Source organism: Thermobia domestica, chromosome 8 (genome assembly GCF_964235325.1).
Source record: "Thermobia domestica chromosome 8, izTheDome1.hap1.1, whole genome shotgun sequence".
Lineage (NCBI taxonomy): Eukaryota > Metazoa > Arthropoda > Insecta > Zygentoma > Lepismatidae > Thermobia > Thermobia domestica.
In genome coordinates, this window is record NC_137461.1 from 190,041,512 (window position 1) to 190,067,523 (window position 26,012).

At 36.7% G+C, this 26,012-nt stretch overlaps 1 protein-coding gene across 4 annotated transcripts in view; it reads left to right on the forward strand.

Moving 5' to 3' along the window:
* The window catches only part of Alg9 (alpha-1,2-mannosyltransferase Alg9), a 242,119-nt gene that overhangs the window by 47,848 nt on the left and 168,259 nt on the right, over positions 1-26,012 (forward strand). For all 4 annotated transcript variants that reach the window (XM_081769334.1, XM_081769336.1, XM_081769337.1 and 1 more), the window contains 2 exons: positions 6,946-7,151; positions 20,481-20,594. In XM_081769334.1, the coding sequence (XP_081625460.1) occupies positions 6,946-7,151; positions 20,481-20,594 (320 nt within the window). The remainder of the gene's footprint in view (positions 1-6,945; positions 7,152-20,480; positions 20,595-26,012) is intronic.

A 26,012-nucleotide genomic window follows, 5' to 3' on the forward strand; every position in this document is an offset into this window, starting at 1 on the left:
AGCAAATTATTTAAACCATATAAACCTGGTTTAAACCAAAAAAAACGTTTTTTTTTGTTTTTTTAATAAAAACCATGGTTTTTGCCAACCCTGGCCTACACAACACACGGGAAAACCACATCGGGGAAGCGGAACAATGGGCGGAAGAAAATCATGAGTGACAGGTCACGCCGGGTACTAAAGCGCATTGTCACGCAGAACCGTCGTGCCACTGCGGAGCAAGTGACGGAGGAACTCAATCAGCTCCTCCCCCACTCTGTTTCGACAATCACATCCGCCGCGAAAATAACAACAGTATATTTTGCACCACCCTCCGAACTCTCTATTATTTTGCGTAAGAATAAAGAAATATAAACCGTACAAGGTAAAAGGGCTAACATGTGCAACAAATTTAAAAAAGTTGATTGAGATGTTGCGCCCCGTCATCCCCGGTGTCAAAGTAAATGAACATTATTAACTTTTCCAAACTGGCCAGACATATGCGTATATTTAAAAATAAAAGCATGTGACTTGAAATTAAATTATACAGAGGTTTTATATAAACTATTACTGTCAAACTTATTTACAAATAAGTTACTATATAGTGGTTTGTAGTGAAATGAGGGGAACAACTAGTAATGATTGATTATTAAGTTTATCTTGTTTCGCGTTACCATCAGTAGCAGAATTTCTTGTGAATAACAGTGTTGAGCTCTTACTAGGAATAGTTGAACCTGAACCTACAAAGTGCGGGTGATGTATATATTTCCTGAAAGCTTGGGTCAAGGTAAGATCTAAACCGATTACCAAAATTGGTGAGGTCTCATACACTCCGCTTGGGGGCAGCACTTTACTCATTTCTTTAAGATCTTTAAGCGTGTCTATAAAGTCCGTTGAAACCCCGAAAAATCTGAAACGGTGAGACAGATATGAAAACAGAGAAACAAGTCTTTCATCATTTCAAAAGTACAACGTATCAATGTAAAATAAATTGTCCCAGGGTCCCAGACGGGGTCCAACTCAAAATTTTTAAATAGGAAGGGAGGTCAACTTTCATATTGTATGAAAGTTGGTGTTAAATGAAAGAAGATAAATCAAGTTTTACTCTCTACGGTAAGTCTGTGCAAAATAGCTGTGGTCAAAATTTCAACACAATCTTCATTGCAAAGTCTATGGCCACTCGTATGAATCTGAAATGGTGGGATAGGTGAAAAAACAAAAGCACGGATATGTCAATATTTCAAAAGTATAATGATTCAGAGTTAAAAATAAATAAATAAAAATGTTCCAGAGTCCCAGACGGGGTCCAACTCAAAATGTTGAAATGGGAAAGGGGTTCAAGTTGAGTATTGTATGAAAGCTGATCTTAAGTGAAAGATGATGAAACAAGTCTCGACTCTTTATGGTAAGCCTGTGCTAAATGGCTGTGGGTCAAAATGTCAACACAAGCGTGTTGAAAGATTCTATTTTTTTTTTTTTTTTTTGTGTGTGTGTGTGTGTGTGTGTGTTTGTTTCACACCTGTCTCACCGTTTCAGATTAATAGGAGTGGGCATAGATTTTTCAATGATGCTTGTGTTGACATGCACCGCCATTTTTCACAGGCTTATCAACAACAGTCGAAACTTGTTTCATCATCTTTCACTTAACATCAGCTTTCATATGATACACGACTTGAACCCCTTGCCCATTTCAACATCTTGAGTTGGACCCCCATCTGGAACCCTGCGAGGAACCCTGGAACATTTATTTACTTTGAATCATTATACTTCTGAAATAATAACATATCCATGTTTTTGTTTTTACACCTATCCCACCGTTTGAGATTCAAACGAGTGACCATAAACTTTGCAATGAAGATTGTGTTGAAATTTTGACCCATAGCTATTTTGCACAGACTTGTCGTAAAGAGTCGAGTCTTGATTTATCTTCTTTCATTTAACACCAACTTTTATGCAAGTTGATCCCCCTTTCCATTTAAAAATTTTGAGTTGGACCCCGTCTGGGACTCTGCGGGGGACCCTGGGACAATTTATTTTACATTGATACATTGTACTTTTGAAATGATGAAAGACTTGTTTTTCTGTTTTCATATCTGTCTCACCGTTTCAGATTTTTCGGGGTTGCAACGGACTCTATAGACACGCTTAAAGATTTTAATAAAAATAAGTAAAGTGCTGCCCCCAAGCAGAGTGCATGAGACCTCCCCAATTTTGGTAACCGGTTTTGATCTTACCTTGACCCAAGCTTTCAGAAAATATATACATCACCCGCACTTTGTGGGTTCAAGTTCAAGTACATCCCGGATTAGAGCAGAGAACGGATCAATCAATTTAAGCAGTTTCATGTTAAAGATATTAACATAAAAAAATAACTTATTTTCACTACATTTTTAAACTTCAGTTTTGGAACGTTAAAAAATTACCATCCATCTACAGTGTTATGTAGTGTATGCGAAATATTTTCTAGAGTATAACGAAACTATTCATGTCTGTTAATAAACAATAATGTAAGTAAAGATCTACCAAATGGATTTACATAGAAATTAGTTTATGATATCAAATTATGGGAATACCAAAACTTGAAAACTGATATCCCAAGTTGAACTTAGCAGCAAAAAGAGAAAGTTAACGTACACACACACAGTTATTGTATATACGAGAAAATGTAGGAAATTTAATTAATGTATTCTTGGACACTTGTGTCTCCCGCTCAAGAGAGTTCTGGATCCACCCGTGAGTGAATACTTCTATGTCTATTTTATCCACATCTAAAGCACCCATCTTCCACATTCGAGTTTTTTTTTTTTCCACAAACACATTGCTAGAACTCAGGAACACATAATATAGAACAACGCACATAACGTGATCATTCAACCCACCAGGCGTTCTACTCATTTGAATGATACAATATGATGCACTATCACAATATCATATCATATCTTCATTCATCCAATTTAGTCCATAATCAGTCAGGGACCAGTACATAGAAATTGTCATTAATATTGAGATATTTAAGTATAAATGGTATTACTTTTTTTTTTTTTTTTTTTTACATAGTATCACTTAAATATTCATTAATATTGTAATACTTTTTGTGACATACAAGTTTAAATAACTTATTTTTGAATTTCGGTATGCATTTAATAATCTTCATATTTTATTGTACTATAATATCCTTCACACTATGCATTACAGCATACACTACAGCTGTTGTACAGTTAAGTGGATATAGGAAGAACACTTTTGTCTGTAGAATATGATTATCCCTTGTCTGCAGAGCAAAAACAGTGTCATGTGGACGTGTGCAGTATTTTTTTTTTTTCAACGCCATGATCATGATCCCGAAAATTTCATGTTTAGGCTTGTAACTGGTGATAAAACCTGGCTCCGTTACCAGGAGCTGACGACGAAACAGCAATCAATACAGTAGAAACGCCATGACAGTCTACCGTGAAAGAAATTTTGAACATCACCTTCAGCTTGGAAGTGTATGGCTCTAGTGTCCTGGGACACGAAAGGTATTATCCTGATCAACTGACTGGAAGATGGAGTCACTATTAACAGTGTAACGTATGTGGAGACCTCCAAATGTTTACGTCGTGCCATTCAAAGGAAGCGGCCAGAAAAATGGGCAAACGGAAAAAATGGGCTTCTGCAACATGATAATGCATCCTCACACTAGCCAGGAAACGATGATTACTAAAGTTTATAGTGCTGTCACACCCTCCCTACCATTCGGACTTGATTCTTAGCGATTATCACCTATTTGGGGCAATGAATAAACTCTGCATGGTGATTGGTTTGCAGATGCTTATGAACTTGAACAAGCGGTCCAGACATTTGTGGGACTCCGAACAATTGGGTCCAGGAGGGACTTCTGAAGCTGACGTCGCTCGGAAAAGTGCATAAAGATAAAAGGAGGTTACATTGTGAAGATAGACACATTAGTTGCTGTGTAACCCGTATGAATATGTTTGAAAAAAATATCACAGTGATTGTGTTATACATAATATATATTTTATTTATTTTTTATTAAAAATATTTCCGATGTAGCAAAACGGCCATTTTACACTGGAATATTAATAACAAAAGAACGAACGTTTGCGAAGGTGTATGCATAAAAGCTATCCCAACATTAGCCTGGTGATACTGCAAAATCACCAGTCAGGATGGTTGCTATCAAAATTTGAACTTGGAGACTCCAAATTACGAAATGTCAAGGCTAACCATTAACCTATGTTTGCTTGGTAAATATTATCAAAATTACTTTTCTGCAGTTATTTTTGTAAAATATTAGTTTTATATAGCAAAGGTGAATTTTCTACTTTGGTTGAGAGCTATTTCTGCAACACTTTTAATCAACAACTAATAGTTTACGTTCATTATTTCTGTCTATTTTCTACATATTACTTACAGAGACTATTCTTAGTAAATGTTTTAGTAATGTTTCATTTATTTTAGTCATATGTTTATTAACATTTCAATTACTTATAAGCTTTCCTGTTCGGTTTCTCTGTCCGGTCATCATCCCGCGTCAGTCATGGTGTGATGGGAGTAAGATACATTGGTACTGCCACACGTTTTCATTTTGGTGAGAAAGGCATGAAAACCGGTGCTCGGGTGTACCAGCTGGAGCCTACAGTGACGGACTTGACCACCTTCCTCAGAACGACGCATTGAACTTTCCAGCAAGATTCTGCTCCTGTTCACAAGATGAAGTCAACGCAAGAATGATTGGAGCACAATGTGCGTGACTTCATATCCACTGATGACTGACCCTACAGCAGGCCTGACCTTAATCCCATGGATTACAAACTGTGAGCAGGGCTTGAGAATATTTCCTCCAAGAGGAGTTACCCCACAGTTGACAGTTTGAAGCATTGATAATTTTGCTGCATTGGCTACATTTCCTCTGCAATAAATGAGTGACTCACTAGACTCCGATCCTTTCTACGTGCTAACGGCTGACATTTGGAAATACAATTTATGCAGGGCTCCCAGCTGTTCTATTTTCCTATTTTTTTCCTACATTTTGGAAATTTGTCTATATCTGTCCTATATATGTCCTATTTTTTGTATCTTGTCCTTTATTTTCTATATTTTTTAGTGATTGAATTATTAAAAATACAGACCAAGGGCTAAATTGCTACACATTAGCAATATGCTAAATCTATCTTAGCATTTATTTTTGCTGAGGGACTAGTCACTAATCCTATTATTTTTTAATTTGTTTTTTCTTATCCTTCCATGTCCATTCTTTTTTTCTTTCTTTCTTTGTTTCGTATGTGCTTAGTCTTCCCCTATGAAGCTTAGCTAAGAAACCTTGCCATGCTCTAGTTTCTCATAACGCAAGCTGTGTTAGCATTTTCTTTCAGCAGTATGTGTGCAGCAGTATTGGCTAGGCATGGAGGTGTGTTGGTGTTCACCAACATATTCCAACGCCTTCTGATAGTGCTGTACATATGCAGGGTTCCCACATGCGTCCTGGAAAACCTGGAAACAAAAGTGTGTCGTGGAAATGCCCTGGAAAAGTTATGGAAAGCAAGAAAATGGTGAAAATACTGGAAATGTCCTGAAATTTATGTTGTATAACAGTTGTTAGAAGTGTATATATAATTTGCAGAGCATGATGAATGAAATGCTGTTACATTATTTATTTTAGAAGGAAATACGTTGATCAAATAATTCAATGTTTAATTAGATTCAAATACTTCATTACAGAGAATAAGTTATCATTCTTTTTTTTTTATTAGAAAATACAAAGTAATGAAAAATATTGTCAAAATAAAGTTCATCTGTAAATAAAAAAAAACTAGAAGAATAGTAGAAAGGTAGAGAAATAGTTAATATTTTTGCGTGTATTCAAAACTGTGTATAAATAACGACATGTAAAAAGTGTTAAATGCCATGGTAATCCTATAAATAAGAGTTAACTACTTCTTTTTCTTCTGAGGTAGTGCGAATATATTCTAAATTCTAACAATACTGAAGCTGCATGTTTTAGTGTTTTTATCATTCTCAAAGCCTCGTTCAAATTCTAGTGTTTGCACAAAACTTATAAAAACAAAAGAAAAAGTAACGTGAAAAGTGTAATTCAGAATGTATGGAGAGGTGGTATCCTTAAAGAAATAATACTTCCAGTTGCATTACTAATTTGTGTTTGTGCATTGTAGTCAAAATTGTTGGTACCCCGGAAAATCTGCAATGAATACTGGAAAAGTCTTGGAAGGTTGGCGGTTGAAGGGAAGCCTTTTCTTACAATACATTTATATTTTTCTGTGCTTCAGAACATAATATTTTATTGTAGAAACCAAACTGTCCTATATGTTTTCAATGTCCTGCTGGGAGGCCTGTTTATGCAAATGTTGCCACATCCAGTATGCATATTACTGATAACTATCACCATATTCGTGATTTTCACTTTTTCCTTTGTAACAGTATTTATGGCCAGATTAGGTATATTCTTACTTGCAACAGATGTGCACAGATCAGTGTTCTTTTTCTTCTAACATGTCATTCTGTTTTCAGTCAGCGCCTCTGATAACCCATACACACAGAAACACAACAATCAATTCTAGTTCACATTAAAAACATCAAAATTGGAGCGTGTTTATAAATCAATCATTTTTATGCATATAGCTATATGCATAAAAATGATTCAGCTGGTACTTGCAGACTTCGTTAATGGTATATATCCTCTCGCATTAGAGGGTGCTGCATTCCTTAAGAGTACCACAATAGTCAAAACAACTTTCTGGGTATATTGGATTGACTTGTGTATGATGTGAACAATTATAGGTATGTACAAGAGAAACTATTAAATTGATAAATTGATTATCTGATTCGTTAAGCTTGAAGGACGCATATTATTATTGTTGTTATAATTGTTAATAATTTTTTTCTTGAGTAACTGTGAAGTGCTCAAATTCCTCATTCCACACGTATGATTTTCTTTCTTGTTTGTAGACACACTATTTGTTGTTTGGAAAAGGATTTCAAACGTGGGAATATAGCCCTCAGTACGCCTTACGATCGTATTCTTATCTGCTGATTCATGTCCTTCCCGCCTGGATTTACCACCATGTGCTGCAGCCAAATCGACTTCTGATATTCTATTTTTGTCGATGTCTGTTAGGACTTCTTTGTGCATTATGTGAAGTGTACTTCTACAAGTAAGTTAACTTGAATTATATTAGAAAATGCATGTTCGTGTTTTGTGTTAATGGTTTGCAGGAGAACAGACTTATGAGTAGAATTATGCATGATGTATCTTGCTTTACTGTGATCCATTGTTTGAAGTGATCTATTCATAAATGTGGAACCGTAAGAAAAAGCATAGTAAATAGGAATTACAACAAGAAATCAAACCGTACGGTCAAATATTCATAATAGATGAAAGCCACAATTTAAATGTAAAGTTCCTCGCTGACCTGCTGACGTTCCCATTAAACCATAATACTGTCGAACACTGGATTTCTTTCCTGAAAAGTATTAAGTGATTCTGAAAGGATTTTTTTCCTGCCGAATTCGAAAATGATATTCGTTTTCTGGAATCAGTCTCAATTTTTTAGAAAAAAAACTGAGAAATGTAATTGGAATTTTCAATTTGCTGAAAGTAACTAGGAGAAATTTTAAAAACGTTTCCTGATTATAATAATGTTAGTCATAATTATTCGTATACTTCAATATATTAAACACAAACGTTCAGTTATATAAAATAAAATACCTCTGTCCTCCCTTTCCTCGTCACAGGCGAAAAGTTCAGAAACTTTTACAGGAAAGAAGGGAAAAATGACTGTCGGAGGGAAATTTACGTACCCTCACTTGGCAACACCAGACGTCGTTGAAACAATTGAGCATTAATATTACATGTTTACTTTCTTGCTTGTTCGTATGGTGAACTTCATTTTAGTGTTGTAATGGGCTATAGCAGGTAGAAAACATTGAAAGTTGTGTTCTTGCGACATTAACGTCTGGATATTTCATTGTGAAGTTGCTAACAATTACAACGTTGTTTCCTGTTGTGAAAATAGAGTGCTACATTTCTGATAGTACCTAGGAAGTTTAAGAACAATTGTGATAACTTCTTTTATGTGTATGGCCGAAGTTCAGGAGAGTAAAATCTGTTGGTAGAAAAGTGTATGAATTATATTTTTCATCGAAGGTCGACATAGGTAAACCCTGGGCACCGAAATTTCCTGTAAATCCTGTGCAGTGAATCTAAGGGAATGATTACATGGTTCTCATAAAGTGTGTACTATTCGTTGCACCAATGTTGTGGTTTGAATCACGTGATCACACGACTGCTACTTTTGTCTTCCAGATGTAAAGGAAATAATCCAAGAACAAAAAATGAGATCAATACCCAGATCTGCAATCAGCTAAAAGCTCATTCCACATGGTAAAAGTTTTCCTGTTCCAGTGCCGCCTGAAGTATTTACAGTAGATAGCAGTGATGGTTATGATAATTAATATAGTATTAAGTAATTTCGAACTATCTTATGCATAAGTATTGGAAGTCTTATAGAATGGCTATGTCTGTCTGTCAATTTGCCTGTTTCTCGACAGGTATCATTGCAAAAAGGTAAATGATATCGAGAAGAGGTTTCTTGGAAGCTATCCGACGTCCCAAGTATAGATTCCATTTCCTCCGTTAGCAAAAAATGGTAGAAATCAAACGTTTTCGGTTTCAACGTTGGTCATAATAGAACAAAAATGGTAGTAGATAGCAACAAGCGCTCTTTTTTATGTTTTATATACAACAAAAACTTACATACTTATGACAATTGACGATATACAGTATTTTATCTTTATATATTTTGCCTACAATTTGTTTGTTTCTCTCCCTTATTTGAGGGTTTTTTTCCAGTTCTTTTAATTTATTTTACGACATGATTACATTCACACATAACATAAAATCTGAAAGTGAAGAAATATAATTCTTGGTATTCCAGAACTGATCAGTGATTGTAATTTCAGTTGAATTTCATGATTGGTCAGACTGTTTAAAATTCTTTAGTTTTATTTCTTCTTTCTGATTATCATCTTTTCGTAATTAATTTTTTCTTCAAAGTTACTCGATCATGTGTTTAGTAGTAATTTGTAAATCATTTAGGTTTCCTTCGTTTGTTAGAATTTCTAGCATATTAAGGTTTCTCAGTTTGTTTCTCCGTGACAATTTCTTCTTTTAGACGTAGTTCCTCACAGTTCTATAATACATGTTTTGATGTTTGTTGTCGTCCACAATCACATAGATCATCCGTAATCTTTCAGATGACTTCTAAAAGGGCCATGACCCGAGAGAGATTCGATAGTCTCTTCTGAAATTTGTCCTGATTCGTTTCTTATTTGTAGTGTTGGGAAAGTTCTTTTAATTTTGCATCCTTGTGTGTGGTTTCCCAATTTCGTTGCTATTTTACATTTATTCCATCTAGTTTTTCCTTTGTTTTGGGTATTTTTTCTGTTATTTCAGTAAGTTTAGTATACTTCTTCTTCTTAAACCAGTATTTTATGCGTATCTTAAGAACTGGTATTCGATTGGCTCTTCTGTTGTTAATATTTGAAGGGATTCTATCTATAATGTTGAGATTATTTTTGAGTTCTAACTAGTACACACCTCTGCACTTTTTATAATTTTTGGTTCATTTTAACGTTAGCAAAGATGTGATGTACCCATATACCTGCTCCGTATGTTATTGTTAAGGGGTCACCGTAGTTTAGTGGTTAGAGCGTTGTACTCATGTCCGTGTGGTCCCGCTAGATTGCCGTCCGGTGCTTCCCAATTTCCGGCGTCCATCCAGCGTCATGAGGCAAAATATGTGGAGTCACGTGAAAACAAGACGTGACGGCCACTAGGCCTAGAAAGCTCCTGATGCGCCTGTTAGGGACAGGGTGTCGCAGCGCGCTGACCATGTGCTCGCCGCTAGACTGGATGTAGTTCAGCCGGTCGCTAGCGGATGGCGCTGGAGCAGGCTTAGGCCCACAAAATGAGCTGTTAAACCAAGTGGTTTGTTTGTAATACGTTGGCTGGTATTTTAAAGTCCCGTTTTACTATTGTTAAAAGTTTGCCTCTGTGATAAATTTTGTCTTATTCGAGGATAGTTTCAGTTTATTATTTTTGTTCCACTTACGGTATGTACTATGTTAAGTATCTTGTTTCCTTTCTGTTCCAAACTTCTTCTAGAGAACGCATCTGTAATTGTTGCTTTGCCGTAGCCCACGACTCCTTTTGTTTCTCTGAGTTTGTCTAATATCTCAAAGCAGGGCTGGATTACTATATCCCACATTATTTGTCCACAACGTGATCCTCGTGGGTATCGTCGCGTTACCTCCTTTCCTATGTGCAATCCTGGTGTTTTGTAATTTACCTTTCTGTTCTTGCAATAGTCGAGTATTAATTTGTATAATTTTCTATCTACTCCAAATCTTTTAGTTCTTCGTATAGCATGAGCCACTGAAGATTGTCAAAAGGTCCGTTAATGTCCAAAAATATTATCATTTGATATTTTTCTGATTTTCCCTAATCTACATGTTCTATTAAAGCACTTATTGCGTCTATAAGTTATTGCATCGTATCTTTCCATCCTTTCGTGAAGGTGCCATCCGGCTTTTGGAGGATTGTTTTGGAAATCTTGTTCTTAATTATTTTGTAGGTTTCACCTCATGTGTCGATGTTTAACTAATCTTTAACGTAATTGCTCCATGTTTCCTTTTTAGTTTCTCTATTTTTCTTGGTATTTTTGTTTCATTTTCCTGTTTTTTAAATGTAGTTTCCCTTACGACTGGGTTTGTGATATGTTTTCGTAGATTTCTAGTCTTTTGTTTCAATTTCCTTAGACTGTTGGTTCAAAATGTTTGTTTATTCATTGGTTCTGATTTCTTTATTTTTATCGTTTTCTTTATTGTCTCTATAATCGATGTTTCCACCTTTGTTGCGAGAAAGTTAAAATTTGTATTTTGCTTTGTTTGTGGTAAACTTACAGTTTTTCAAAACTTTTTTCACTTTAAATTGTTTGGATTGTATCTTAGCTGTTCATTATTAGCTACCTCTTATTAAAGAATTATTGCTTCCATTATGTCAGAAAGAAAAGCATTGTGGTCGCTGCCTGTTGCTGCATCTGGGACTTACCAGTTACTTTTCTTTTACTTATTCTTTCCGTTGTTATGGTAACATTTATATTCGACTCAGTCTCTTGCTTGGTTTTGTATGTCTGCGGTTCACCTTCTTAGTTTATTATCGTTAGGGCACTTTCATTTATAAAATCTTCTATCAGTTCTGCCTTTTCTCTTTTTGCTATGTCATTTAGAATTTTGAATTTGACTCTGCACATATAATGATATCATTATTTTTATATATTTTACATGTGTTGTTATATTTTTATATAAACGGTTTTACGTTCATACTGAATTGGCAGTAGCTATATACTAAAATAAAACTTTCAGTTCATGTTCTGTTTCATGTTTGTATTTCCAGACATTGGGACCACTATCTTCCATTTGCGCTATGTTAGTATTTTTATGTCTTTGTTAATATTTATAGTTGCCACTTGTGTTTTTTAACCTGTATTTTTCGGATTTTCAGCATCTGTTTTCATGTTCCATATTTTTCCGTTTCTTGTGTATGGTTTTATGAATTTTTATTCCTTTAATGCTTGACTGAAAATATTTATATTGAGGAGGAATGTCGTTTAACTGTCCGTGTTTTCTTTCTTTTTTTTTTTTTTTTTTCGTATCAAAATTATTTCACCTTCAGCTTAACTTGAGACCTATCTTATTTCGTCCATCACTACTAGAGAACCCTGCGCATTCATTTACATTAATGTGATTTTTCCGGTTTGAGTTAGTTTATTGTGTGTTAGTCCTTGTAGAGTATTATCCATTTATATATCAATGCAGAAATAGTTCTCTCGTAGATAAGTTTATTGTGTGTTAGTCCTTGTAGAGTATTATCCATTTAATAACAATGCAGAAATGGTTCTCTCGTATGTAAGTTTGTAAATTACGCATGCTTTCTCTGTTTTTGCCTCACATTTGTTTTTACTTTTGCATGGAATACATATTTTAGGTTTGTTTTCATTTACATAGGTAGTAAAGTTAGTATAAATAAAATGAGCACGATCGTAAGTATAATGTTTGTCAGTTATGATTTAGGTGATAATTTCTAAACTATTATCACTGGTTAATATAAGTAGATTGCTTCTTAATTTGTTAAAAAACTTTATTTTGCGTTTGCGAGTTTAACATTGACATATAGCATCTTATGATATGTAGATTCCGTGAATGTAGATATATGAATTGTTTGTTAGTATTGTTTCCGAAGGGAATTGAAATTCAGTTCTAATTACCTGAGACAAGGATGTTTTCATATTGTTTGATAATATTATTTTATGAATTTATATTCCTTTAATGCTTGACTGAAGATATTTGTATTGAGGAAGAATGTCGTTTAACTGTCCGTGCTTTCTTTTTTTCTTTTTGTATCAAAATTATATCAGCATCAGCTTAACTTGCGACCAATCTTATTTCGTCCATCTCTACTAGAGAACCCTGCGCATTTATTTACATTAATGTGATTTTTCCGGTTTGAGTTAGTTTGTTGTGTTTTTTACTTTTGCATGGAGTACATATTTTAGGTTTGTTTTGGTTTACACAGTTGCCCTTATCATGTTTTTTCATAGTACAATGGAAGCAGATCCTGTTCTCCTCTTTGCAATACTTGCTGAGATGTCCGTATTATTCGCAGGTAAGTCATTTCAGAATTGATACGAAGTCTTTAACGTGGACCTGGTTACATAAGTACACTTTGTCTATCGATAAAAGATTTTTTTTTATTCCGGATTTCACTTCAGTTTTACTGTGGCTTGTGTATTTGTTTTCTCGGCCCTGTGCAAAATCTGGGTTTTATTTCTTTTCTTACTTCTCCTACCTCATTTTTTCAGAGTTTTGTTCAATCAGCGTTTGGAACACGGGTTTATCTTTAAATCCTGTTCCTATGTCGTAGATAATTATTAGTTTTTTTTTTTCTGGATTTGTCTACTTCCAAAGTTTTTTGTAGCTTCTTATTTGAGATTGTTTTTGCCATGTCTTGTTCTGTGTCCATTTCTTTAATTAGGTATTCTTAACGATTTCACCTCCTGTTATTTTTATTCTCTCCCTATTTGGACTTACAGTTTAGATTAGTTTCTTCCTTAAGCTTGAAACATCTTCATTGTCTTTTCCTTTTATAAATATTATAGGCCTCTGCTTGTTTTTGGTTTGCTGAATTGTTGATGTTCTTTTACTTCCTGCAACATTTTGGCTTGGTTACCCACCACTGTTGAATATAATGACCCTTGCTCCGTATTATTGTTTCCTTTCTCTTGTAATTTTATCATTTTTTTTCTTTTAGTCTTTCAATTTCTTTTCGTAGTTTTTGTTTTCTACTCCCAATAATTCATTGGTGCCTTCAGTTTATATCTATCTATCTATCTATCTATCTATCTATCTATATATATATATATATATATATATATATATATATATTGTTTAATGAACCATTGGATTACGTTTGCTTTGATGCTCTTAGTTATGTTTGAGTTCGCTTTGGCCTTTTTATTACAGCACTTTCGATAAATGCTAGCGATGAATCAGCCATCAACAAAATCAACCATCGTATTCTCCTCTGACTTGATTTTCATTAGTGTTTGTTTTTTCTTTATCATTCTCCGTTTCTTGAAGATATATTTCTAAACCTAGTGTATTGAGATTAGAGTTACCAGTATTTTCGTTTTGCTAAGAGGATTCTCTCTCTCTCTTTTTTTAAATTTGTTTGTTCTCCTTCTAGATCAGAATCCCCTTTCCTCTTTTCAAATTACGTATTTTAATTACTGTGACCTTCTTCCAAATTTGTTTTCTTTTTTTTTCTTGTGGAGCCAAAGTTAGTAATTGCTCTTTTTCTTCTGAATCTAAAGTATCTATATAACTTTTCTCAGGAAATCTTGATACGCGTCTATAGTTGGCCATTTTGAATCATTTATTTAACACATTGGGGACATGATAACTTCTAATTTTGCACCAAAGATTTCCAACGAAAATAAAAGAGTTATATGTTTAAAATGAAGTATGTACTATTTGTTAATGTATAAAACACCACCAGATCAACGCTAACCTGCAAAACATACTAACATTCACTTATTCGTGATAAAGGATAGTAAACACTACATGCTTCTTGCTTCTGTATGTGTACAAATGCACATGCTTTTTTTCTCATTCATTCATGAAGTACTATGTAGCACTTAGGAAAAAGAAAATCTCTCTCTCTCTCTCTCTCTCTCTCTCTCTCTCACACACACACACACACACTCACTCTCTTTCTCTCTCTCTCTCTTTCTCTCTTTTTTTTTCTCATATGATTTCTTGCAGAATAATGATCAGTATTCCGAGTATGTATCTCTATTCAAACCGGAAAAGTTGGAAATGTCCGATTTCAACGCTGATCACCATGAGTGAAAAACGATAATAAATAGCGAGAATCAGATTCTTGATATGGATTCAGGACCGCAAGAATAGGTTCCATATCTAACTTCACTCCTATATTGAACCAGAAATAGTGGAAATCTACCATTACTCCCGGTTCTAATATTAATTTCCATAGAGTGAAAGGCGGAAAGGAAAATAGGAGGCGACAAATGTTTATATATATATGCGTGTAGGAGATGGACAAAAATATGGAAATACCTGGTATAAAAGAAGTAGCCATTTCAAACACGATTTGCGTGTGAATGGTAGGTGTCGTTGCAATCACCGGCACATCCTGTGAGATATACAACTGGGGAAATCGAACAGATGGGTCAGTTACAATTCAGCGACCGGTCCGTGCAGGTTATCATGAACCACATCTGAGTTGACAGAGTTTCGAAAAGGGCAAATTGTAGGTGCGCGTATGGTGGGAGTTTCCGTGACGAAAATATTGGAAATGTTTGGCGTATCAAGAGGCACAGTCTCGAAGATCATGCGTACGAGTGTTCCGGAAAAACCGCATCAGCGAAGCACCGGCATGGACGCAAGTGTGTGTTGCGTGACAGAGACAGGGTAAGATTGTGATCAAGCAGGAGATCACCACGGCGCCAAAGTCACAGCTGAGCTGAATACAGTGCTTACAAACCTTGTTAGCATCAAAACAGTGAGAAGAGAACCACATGCAGGGTATTTATGGCAGATATGCAGTTCCCAAACCTCTCGTGACTGTTGACCATGGTACTATGCGGAGACAATGGTGCAACACCCATAAAAACTGGACGATGGAGCAGTGGAAGACTGTCATCTGGTCGGATGAGTCTTCCTTTACATTGTTTCCAACTGCTGGCCGAATTTACCTGTGGAGAACGCAAGGACAAGCGTGAAACCAAAGAGTTACAGTGTGTTACCAAGAGTGAAACATGGCGGTAGTTCAGTGATGATTTTTGCAGTCATATCCTGGTATTCTGCGGGACCCATCATTACCCTGCATGAACATGTCGCTGCCAAGAACTACATAACCATTTTGAATGACCAGCTGCATACCACGGTGCAAACTTTGTTCCCAGATGGTAATGCCGTGTTTCAAGATGACAGAGCTCCTGTTCATACAGCTCACATCGTCCAGGACTGGTTTGATGAGCACGAATATTGAGTGTCACATCTGCTATGGTCTCCACAATTGCCACACCTCAATATCATTGAACTCTTGTGGTCAGTTTTGGAGACCAAGGTGCAAGCCCGCTGCCCACCACCGTCGTCTCTACAACTTGCAGCTGCTTAGGCGGAAGAATGGTACAACATCTCTTTGACAGCCATACGCGACCAGTATTTCTCCATTCCCCATCAATTGCAGGCTGCGTGCTAAAGGTGGTCGTATTCACTATTAATAAAGGTAATATGCAATTTTTCAGGTGTTTCCATATTTTTGTCCATCCCCTGTATATGAATTCAGTATCGAAATAACAGGTTTCATTTTATTCTTCTGCTGAAACTTGATACAGTAAGATCTAGTAAAATTTCCGGCTTCAATAATTGTAAGAGATAGCGAGAAACTATTTCTGATGTGAATTCAGCGTCAAATGAACAGGTTCTATCTCTCACATTAATTTCCTATTGCAATTAGTAGTTGTAGACCTACTACTTTCTGTTTTAATATTGATTCGCATAGTTTGTATGTCTATTGCAGTTTCACAATTGTAAAACAAATTTCGCTTTCTTCCCTTCTTTCTCTTGGTAATGATCACATTTATGGACAAAATTGATATGTGTAGCAGTCTCATGGACAAAATTGTTAACAGCATGGAGAAAGTATTTGATACTACTATTGTTTTGATTCTAAATTATTTTTTGTATCTTTAAACGTGTCGTGATTCACATAGAAGCATTTACTAATGTTGCCAATGGATTTTCATATTAATCTGGATTTTATAACTTATTGTTATTTTATCGTTGCTTCTTTTCTAATCCATTAAGATGGTAAGAAAGGAACTATAGGAAACGTAAGAGAGTTGTGATTTTGACGTCAGTAGAATAAATAGTAATCAAAACTCTGAAAGGTAGAACATCACGGTAGGATGACTTAGACATTTGGAATACAAAACATTATTTCTGAACTTGACCAACTGAAGTCAAAAGGCATTACTGTGTGCTGTTCTACATTTTTAGATTTTAAGTCCACTGCATACCTAACTTTCTTACCCCTTCGTGAACGAGAGAAAGTAACTGCTCTACAAAATACTCATTCTTTCTTGGAGATTTATTGTTAGAATTAATAAGTATATATATTCGTGAATCAGAGTCATCATCATCATAGGTATTCTGCCTTTATTAGCAGGTCACTTGCCGCAGCTGAGAAGCTTTCATGCTCCACGGTCGTCCGCTAACCTTTTCGTCTTCGCGTATGATCTTTCTGTTTTAATATCATCCATTAATTGTAGTCTCCTTCGCCCCCTCCCTCTCTTTCCCTCCACCATACCCTCTAGGACGTCCCTCATGATACAATCTCTTCTTAAGCAATGTCCCAACCAGTTTCTCTTCCTCTTCCTAATAATATCTAAAAGTGTTCTTTTCTCCCCCACCATTTCTAACACTCTCTCATTCGTTTTCCGCTCGACCCAACTAATTCTTTCCATTCTTCTCCGCACCCACATTTCAAAGGCTTCCAGTCGATTTTCGTCACCTTTACGTAATGTCTACGTTTCCGCCCCATACAGTACAACACTCCACACGAAGCATTTTATGAGTCTTTCCCTCAACTCTTTGTTCAAGGTCCCACAAAACAGACTTTTCTTTCTTTTAAAGGCTTCTTTCGCCATTCCTATCCTTGCTTTTATTTCACGTTCGCATTTCATGTCATTACTAAGAATACTACCCAGGTATCGAAAACTATTCACTTGTTCTATTTTCTCCCCTCCTACTTTTATATTTGACACCGACCCCTTCGTTCCAATCACCATGGCCTTTGTCTTTCTAACATTTATTTTCATCCCATATTCTTTAAAGCCCTTTCTCATTTTTTCTAACATTTTATTGATTTTCTTTTCAGATTCTGCAACAAGCGCCATATCGTCTGCAAATCTTATGCATCTAATCATTCTATCTCCTACCGAAATGCCATCATCATCATGTAGGCTCTTTTTCACTATCTCTTCTAGACAGACATTAAATAGTGTTGGCGAGAGGCAGCATCCTTGTCGAACTCCCCTTCCAATTGCACTCTCTTCCGTCAGTTCTTCCCCTATCCTAACACTTACTTGTTGGTTTATGTATAAGTTTCTTATGAGTCTTCTATCTTTCCATTCCAACCCTATCTTTGTTAGAACTCCCAACAACAATTCCCAATTCACGCGGTCAAAAGCCTTTTCTAGATCAATAAATACAACATACACCTCTTTCCCTTTGTCTATAAATCTTTCACCGATTATCCTTAATAATCCAATTGCATCTTTTGTGTCCTTGCCTCTTCTGAACCCGAACTGCTCTTCCTCAACATCTTTATTTGTTCTTCCATATAACCTTCTGTTCAGTATTCGGAGCAGAATTTTAGCTGCATGAGATATGAGACTAATAGTTCTATAATCCTCACATCTCTTTGGGTTCGGTTTCTTAGCCATCGGTATCATGATCGTTTTCAGAAAGTCTCTTGGCCATTCTCCTGTTTCATATATTTCATTGCATAGTCGCCACAATTCTTTCTTTCCCTTGTCTCCTATATTTTTAATGAATTCGATTGGTATGTTATCTATTCCTGTTGCCTTTCCATTCCTAATCTCGGATATAGCCTTTCCAAACTCATCCCGAAGAATACTAAATCCTTTATCATCCTCGCCTACTTCATTTTCCACTTCATCATTTAGGCTACACGGTCTATCCCTACTCTTATATAAGTCTTCAACGTATTCTTTCCACCTTCCTATAACCTTATTTCTCTCGCTGACTACCTTCCCACTCTTATTTTCTACTGCCATCATAATACTCCCTTGTTTCCTCCGAAATTCCATAGATTTCACCTTCTTGTACATTTCCTCATATTTCCCAACTCTTTCTAATTCTTCTATGTCCTCGCATTTTCTTTTGTAAAACTCTTCCCTCGCTCTGTCTGTTTCTCTTCGTAATTCATTATTTAACTTTCTGTACATCTTTCTGCCCTCTTCTGTATCAACCTGTTTCCACATCTTCCTCTCCCTCATTTTCTGCAACATCTGCTCTGTAACCCATGGTTTCTTAGCAGTTTTGTGTTCGCGGTAACCTACTGCTTCTTCTGCAGCCTGCTGTAAGCAACGTTTAATATGTTCCCACCGTGCGTTACTACCTGCGCCTATCCTTTCCTCATTTGAACATTTTTTCTTCGAATTTTTCAGCGAAAAGATTTCTTATTTCCTCGTTTTTCAACTTTTCAGTATTCAACACTTTGTTACCTACTTTTCTTCTGCCTACATTTTTCAGTTGAATATCTACTTCGGCCAGCACAAGATTATAATCAGAGAAAATATCATCCCCGGGAAGGGTCTTCGCGTTCTTTAAGCTATTCCGATACCTGTCCTGAATCATAACATAGTCTATCTGATATCTTCCGCCGTCTCTTGGTGATTTCCATGTATATCTTCTTCTCTTGTGCTGATTGAACCAAGTGTTCCCAATTACTAGTGAATTCTGTCTACAGAAATTCACCAGTCCCTCTCCCCTTTCATTTCTTTCGCCTAAACCATATTTGCCTACGATACTATCTTCCTGTTTTTCTCCCACAACTGCATTGAAATGAATGTTTTTCTCCCATTAGAACTATGCATGCACTCTTCTTCTCCCTATCTATAATTTCTTCTATTTTCTCATAATTTCCCTCTACTTCTTCATTTGCATGCGAAGTCGTCGGTGCATATGTCTGTATCACCACTAGATCCTTCGTTTTCCCTTTAAGTCTTAACATCATAACTCTATCATCAATAAATTCTACTTTCACTACCTTCTCCTTTAAGCGCTTTCCAAGAATTATTCCTACGCCATTATGACCGCCCTTTTCATTACCTGAGTAAAACATTCTATATCCTTCGCTGTTCAATACCCCATTACCTTCCTATCTAACTTCACAAACGCCTACCAAATCTAAATTATTTTGTTTCATTTCTTCTTTAAGATTTTCTAATTTTCCTCCCTGTAACATAGTACGTACGTTCCATGTCCCTATCCTAAACCTTTTGCTCTTCCTTGTCTTTCTTTCTCTGTTTGTCTTCCCCCCATTAATACTGTCTCGTCCAATAGTCCTTCCCAAGCCATCCCCCTCCCGGAGATCCGAATGGGGAGATATTTTACCTCCGGAACTACATTTTGACCTGCGAAAGACCATTGTTCATATGTTCTCTTTTTGCTGCCAGCAAACTTGGGAAAATAGAGTGGTGGTTTCCCGTTGCCTTCCACCCCGCAGTATCCCAGCCGTTAAAGTCACTCTGACCACGCCTGGGACTAATGTCCAAGTTGCCGTACCAATCACTATGATTTCCGCCAACTTGGCTACTGGAGAACTGCTGCCTTCTCCCAGAATCAGAGTGGGTACGTGAAAACGGATTTAATGCTTTTTTTCTCTTCTTTGAACACCTTGGTCCAAGATAATGCCATACACATTTTTTAATTTATATATATATATATATATATATAAAACTGAACACACTCCAGATAATTTCGGAAGCGTAAATACAGAAAGACACGTTTGAAAAATCATTCCAACTGATATATTTTTCTTTTGGCTTCAGGAAATAGGTGAGCACTTCTTTATATATTTTAACCTAAATAGCATCCAAAACACTTTTAATCTTTCCACATACTTCGTGAGGACGACAGGGTGCTAGCTGTTGAGATTATCAGTAAGTTGAAAGGAACGTCTGAGGTAACCAGCTCTAGAGTCCATTTTGTAAAAAAGTTTTTAGGATGCTTCTTTCTTTAGTCAATCTTACCTTTCTAAATATGAAAACTAACAGTTTAATTTCCTTTATTTATTTTTATTCATGTAGGAGTATATGTCGAGAATTTGGAGTTCATGTGGCACGGTTAACTTTGGCATTCCTAGTGTTTGGAGCTGGGATGTTCGTAGCTAGTACGGCTTATCTTCCGTCAAGCTTTTCGATGTAAGTATTTATTTTTCGTATTAATCTTTTTAGATGCTGGGCACATTTCACATAGTACAATCCAATGTTTTATGCTATATGTTCATAAGGACATATAACTAGCCTGCTTTTTCTTCATGAAGGTAATATCAGTTATTCACAAGAATATGACGACATTCTGAAGAACGTACTTAAGTGAATATCATAGAACTCTGTATTTTATTGTTTAGTCGGATCCTTGTAAATCTTGATTATCTCGAGTAATTTCGTTTACTTTTAAATTAATATATGAATGGAAGTTTAAAGTTCATTTGTGTCGGAAAGAAAAGTCCAAGTATACCTAATATCGGTAAGTATTTACGTTCGAAACTCATTGTCTTAAGAACATATTACGATTAAATGTCAATTTTTTCTTGTTACATTCGTTTTACGCTGTATTATTGGAGAAAATACAGACACTCTAATATCGGATATATATGTAGAAGGGTTGAATTTTTAATAATGGCAACACTGCTATACATATACTCTGGAACAAAGTAATCCATTATAATTCATACGGTACCAGCGGTAGGTTAGATGCTGACCCTCCGTCAGAGCACAAAGAACTCGCCTGCTCTCCCCTCCATGCGCGCTGAGCCAGCAGTTAGAAGGCAGTTTTGAGTGAGTGCTCGTGGATTGCAGCCACGCTGCGCGAGTGCTCACGGAATACAGTCATGTTTATGAAGCAAGATCAGAGGAGCTGGTTGAAAATTGAATGCGCTAGAGGTAGGAATGCAAAACTATGCTACGAAGTATTGCAAGATGTTTGCGGTGCAAGTGCATTACCATAGCGCAAGGAGGGTTAAAGCCTTTAATGATGGACGACAAAATATTACAGACATGCCTCACTCTGGCTATCCTCCTGTAAGTGAAGATGTGCAGAACATAAACGCGTTAGTGCTAGCGGATCGGAACGCCACGATTCGTCAATTGGTCAACGATACAGGACTAGCGCATTCGACTGTGCTGAAAATTCTGAAGAAGAACCTGGGATTGCGTAAAATCGCCTCAAGGTGGGTTCCACACGATCTGACTGAACAACACAAGTGGATACGATGTGATGCCGCTCGAACACACTTGGAGCGGTATCAACGTGAAGGTGAGGCCTTCTTACGGTGGATCATTGCTATTGATGAAACCTGGCCAGAGCGTATGAACCACAGCTGAAATGACAATCAAAGGAGTGGCGTCATCCTGGGTCATCGAGAAAAACAACGTTCGGAACACCCCAACCAATGTGAAAGCTATGCTCATCATTGCATACGACTGGGATGGTGTAATCATAAACTACACCTCCCCTAAGGACACACCGTTAGTGCAGAGTATTACTGCAATTCTTTGCAAAACAATCTGCGAGCAGCTGTAAGACGAAAACGATGCCACTTCCTGACGAACCACCCATCATTCTGCATGAGAATGCAAGGGCACAATCAGCATGTGCGGTCGCTGATTTGTTGCATCGTTGGGGCTGGGAAGTGCTGTATCATCCCCCGTATTCTCCAGATTTAAGTCCCTGCGACTAGGACTTAACGAAGATAAAGGAACCACTTCGTGGGACATGCCTCCGTACAGGTGATACTCTCCTCCGGGCGACCGATCGCTGCATCCGCACTATCCAGAGATTAGGCACTGCCAACGGCATCCAGCGGCTTTCACATCGCTGGAAACGCGTGATTCACAATGCTGGTGATTACATCAAGGGCCTTGAAAACTTCGAACCGTGTAAGTACTCTACTTCTCAAGATATACTGTTGTTGCCATTAGTAAAAATCTAACCCTTGTATTTCGATTTCATTCACTAGTCATGCCTGAAATATTACATTTTGTCATTTACGTAATATGAATGCTCAATGATACTCAGGCTCGTATTTATATATTGTGCGCCCCTGTGCTCTAAATGATTTGCGCCCCTTCCCGCTGCACAAACTTATGTCTCAAACAAAGAAACAAACGTGATTTTGCCAACATACCAGCTCTTCTTGAGCAGCAGTTTAGGGATTACAGAAGTTAAAACGTAATTTTAAATGGTATAAACTAATATATAGACAAAGTAGCACACAAAGAAATGGGAAGCACACAAACATGTGCCACTTGTCTGAATGCCGAGCGAACAATGGAAGGATTGTTGTCACCGATACCGACCCACAAGAAGTGGAAGGGGAGCCACACCCGAGTCCACAGAGACCGAGTGACTGAGTGAGTGAATGAGTGATTGAATAAGTGAATGAGTGAAAGAGTGAGTGAGTGTTTGAGTGAATGAGTGAGTGTGTGCGAGAGAGAGAGAGAGAGTGAGTGAGTGAGTGAGTGTATATATATATATATATATATTTATAGCCAGCTTACTAGAGATCTAATGGGGCCGTGATCTTGAAGCTGGGATTGGCTGACGTCCATTGGTGGACGTCACTGTGAGACACAAATAATTATTAGTAATAACCGATAAGAAAAATAATTGTTTACATTATTCACCGTCAGTAATGGTTTAATAGCAGTTATACAGTATTAATGATACAATAAGCTGTCTGGCAGTCTGTCTGTAGCACTTTTCAACTCGAGAACCAAAGTAGATAGAAACATGAAATTTTAATGTTTCAAAGTTCTCAGAGAAATCATTCAAATTACTTGTCCCAGTTCCCTAGGTCATACGTGAGCTGAGATATGGGGCTGCGAAGGCCCCATAAGAATAGTATATTGACATTTTAAAAATAATCGAAAACGACGAATATTAGAGCTGAATTCATAGTTTTTGGGGTCGTGAGATGAATAGAGACAGTTTTAAATTAACAAAAAATTGGCTACTTACCAATGAATCCCTCCCTTGGAAAGCCTAAGCGCTTTTTAGACGTTTCGGAACTCATAGCTGGTTCATTCCTTAGTGGCAAGGTGAAAGGGATTAAAACGGATAGGAGATAAAAGATGTAAAACAAGGAATATATACCACTAAATAAATAAGTGTAATGTAAAGAGTCGATCCTGAGACGAACGAGCAAAGCGAAGTACAAGAAGATTGGACTGAATTAAAGAAAGCGCGGTGTCTATGTTTCGTCAATATTGCCAGATTCAAAGTAGGCATCAAAGGTAGGTACCCAAGTTCTATCAATGTTGCCAAGGTTCAATGCAGGTTTGTATTTATGAATAAAGAATGATCCTTTAGTATCCCGTTGTTTTTTAGTTTTTGCTGAACCTATTACCTTAACTGTTTTATATTATGTGTATGTTTTTTATAAATGGGGCGCCAAACGCGGCATATCCCCTTGTGACCTTTTTGATTGTCTAACATGTTCCTTAATTCGAATGTGAATATTGCGTTTTGTTTGGCCTATGTATGAGGAGTCACATTCGCATTGAACGCGGTAAATGCCTGACTTATGTAGTGGACCAACAAAATAACTCTAATCCGGTGAGATGTTTTTGTATACTTTTTGGGGGGATACTTGAAGCAGATATGTAATGCTTTGCAAGAATATTCTATATGAAAGGAAAGATGACAAGTGCGTGGGCCACGAGAATAATAAATTGACACTTACGTAAAGAACCTACTTCCAGAGTGGAAAATATTGTGGTCCTGAAAATTTTCTTGTATAATTACCTCCAAGTAAACCTGTACATTGAGGAAATGTTAAGCTCTGAAATAAAGAAGAAATTTTGACATTCATGATCTAAAATTTTGACATCTTTTTGTTGCTTTTTAAAAAGTTTCCAGTAATTTTGTTACGTATTACAAACATTTGAACAGGATAGTTACCTGTTATAGAATAGACGCAAGTACACGTAATACAACAGTAGTGTACAGCAGACACAAGTACAACTGGAAAAACATTATGTGTGTTACAAGGAGGAGTCATGAGTCTTGCAATATTCTGGTGCACAACATTCTTGTATAAAGAAATCAGGTTAATATTAAAAGTATATATCCTTTCGTGTTGGAACTGTCTGCAGTCACCTTCCTGTCATTTTCTCGATTCCATGTCGATAGTACGTCTTGTCCTTAAAGTCAGAGAAGTCTGTCACTACTGTTTCCATCTTCTGCTGCTTGGTGAAGCATTGTTATTTTCAGGAGGTGCGCCATGGACCGAAACAGGTAGTAATTCTAAGGGCAAGATTAGGACTATGTACTGGGTGAAGCATAAGTTCGATGACTTCAAGTTCCCGCATTTTATTTCGTTTTTCGAGCCGAGTGTGGTTTTGCTTTATTCTGTTGTATCAGGGTATGTTTTCGGTTTAACAATGCGTTATATTTTTGGGAACGAACTCGAAGTGGATTGCCCCCTCACAGTTCTACTATACACAGAGCACAACTTTATTCTCAGGAAGTTAATCCTTTCTCAATCGCTGTTTTTGCACGTTCGGATTTTGGAAACAGCTGCCTTTTCGTCGTATGTAAAAATCCGTTTCAGAAAACGCACATTACATGAATTTTGCAGCAGTTGTTAGTACTCATCTACTCTCCTGGGCCTAAGCTGGGGTGAACTCAGTTGGACAATACGGTAGCTCCTAATGGTAGCTTTTTCGAGTTCATGAAGGTGATGCAATACAGTGGACTGAGACATGCCGAATTAGTTTGATAACTTTTATGTGCTGATGGATAGATTTCAAGGTGTCTATCGGTTACGAGTCACGAAAAAGTCATGAAATCAGAAAACAGTCATGAAAGTCAAGGAATTTAGCTTTTGGGTCACGATTTTTTTATCTATACAAATATAAGTAGAGACTGGAAAATTTTGTTCTATAAAACATCAAAATTCACCACTAAAAATGTTTATGGTTGGCTTTAGACGCTACCAAATCACAAGAAAAGCATGCTCCTATCGCATGCATGAAAATTCGGCCTAATTCGCACCCAAATTCGCTCGTGAGATTGTCCTTCATCTGCCATCATTGAGCAGTGGCGATGCAAATCGCATTGCATCTCCAAAACCACCTTTGCATCTAACATAATTATTCAACTGTGAGAAGACACCAAGTTTTTATCGTTCCAGGGAACAGCCTTTGAAATAGAGATAAGTGCTAAAGAATATAGGTACTGTTATTAGTTTTTGAATGGTACGAAATTTTATGGTTTGGTAAGAAAAGTCACGAAATTTCATTTTGGAATTTTAGTAGACACCCTGTTTTTCTCAATGACGTGTCATATGACCTCAAAATCTGTTACCTTAGAGCAACCAGACCTTGACTGGTCTTCGGCATTTTTACAAGCTGCACAAAATTTCTGGAAGCACCAAGTTGCTGTGCTGTGGTTCATTGCATCTTCTTCTTTCACGTGACAAATGTTTTGGGTTTCTGCCCGAGCTCAAACTCATACAGCAAAAGTTAACGTATCAGATGTTTGTTTACCACTCTTCGATACTGCCACTAATAACTAACTGACAGAGTGGCGGTCTCCGTTTTAAATAGTCCACT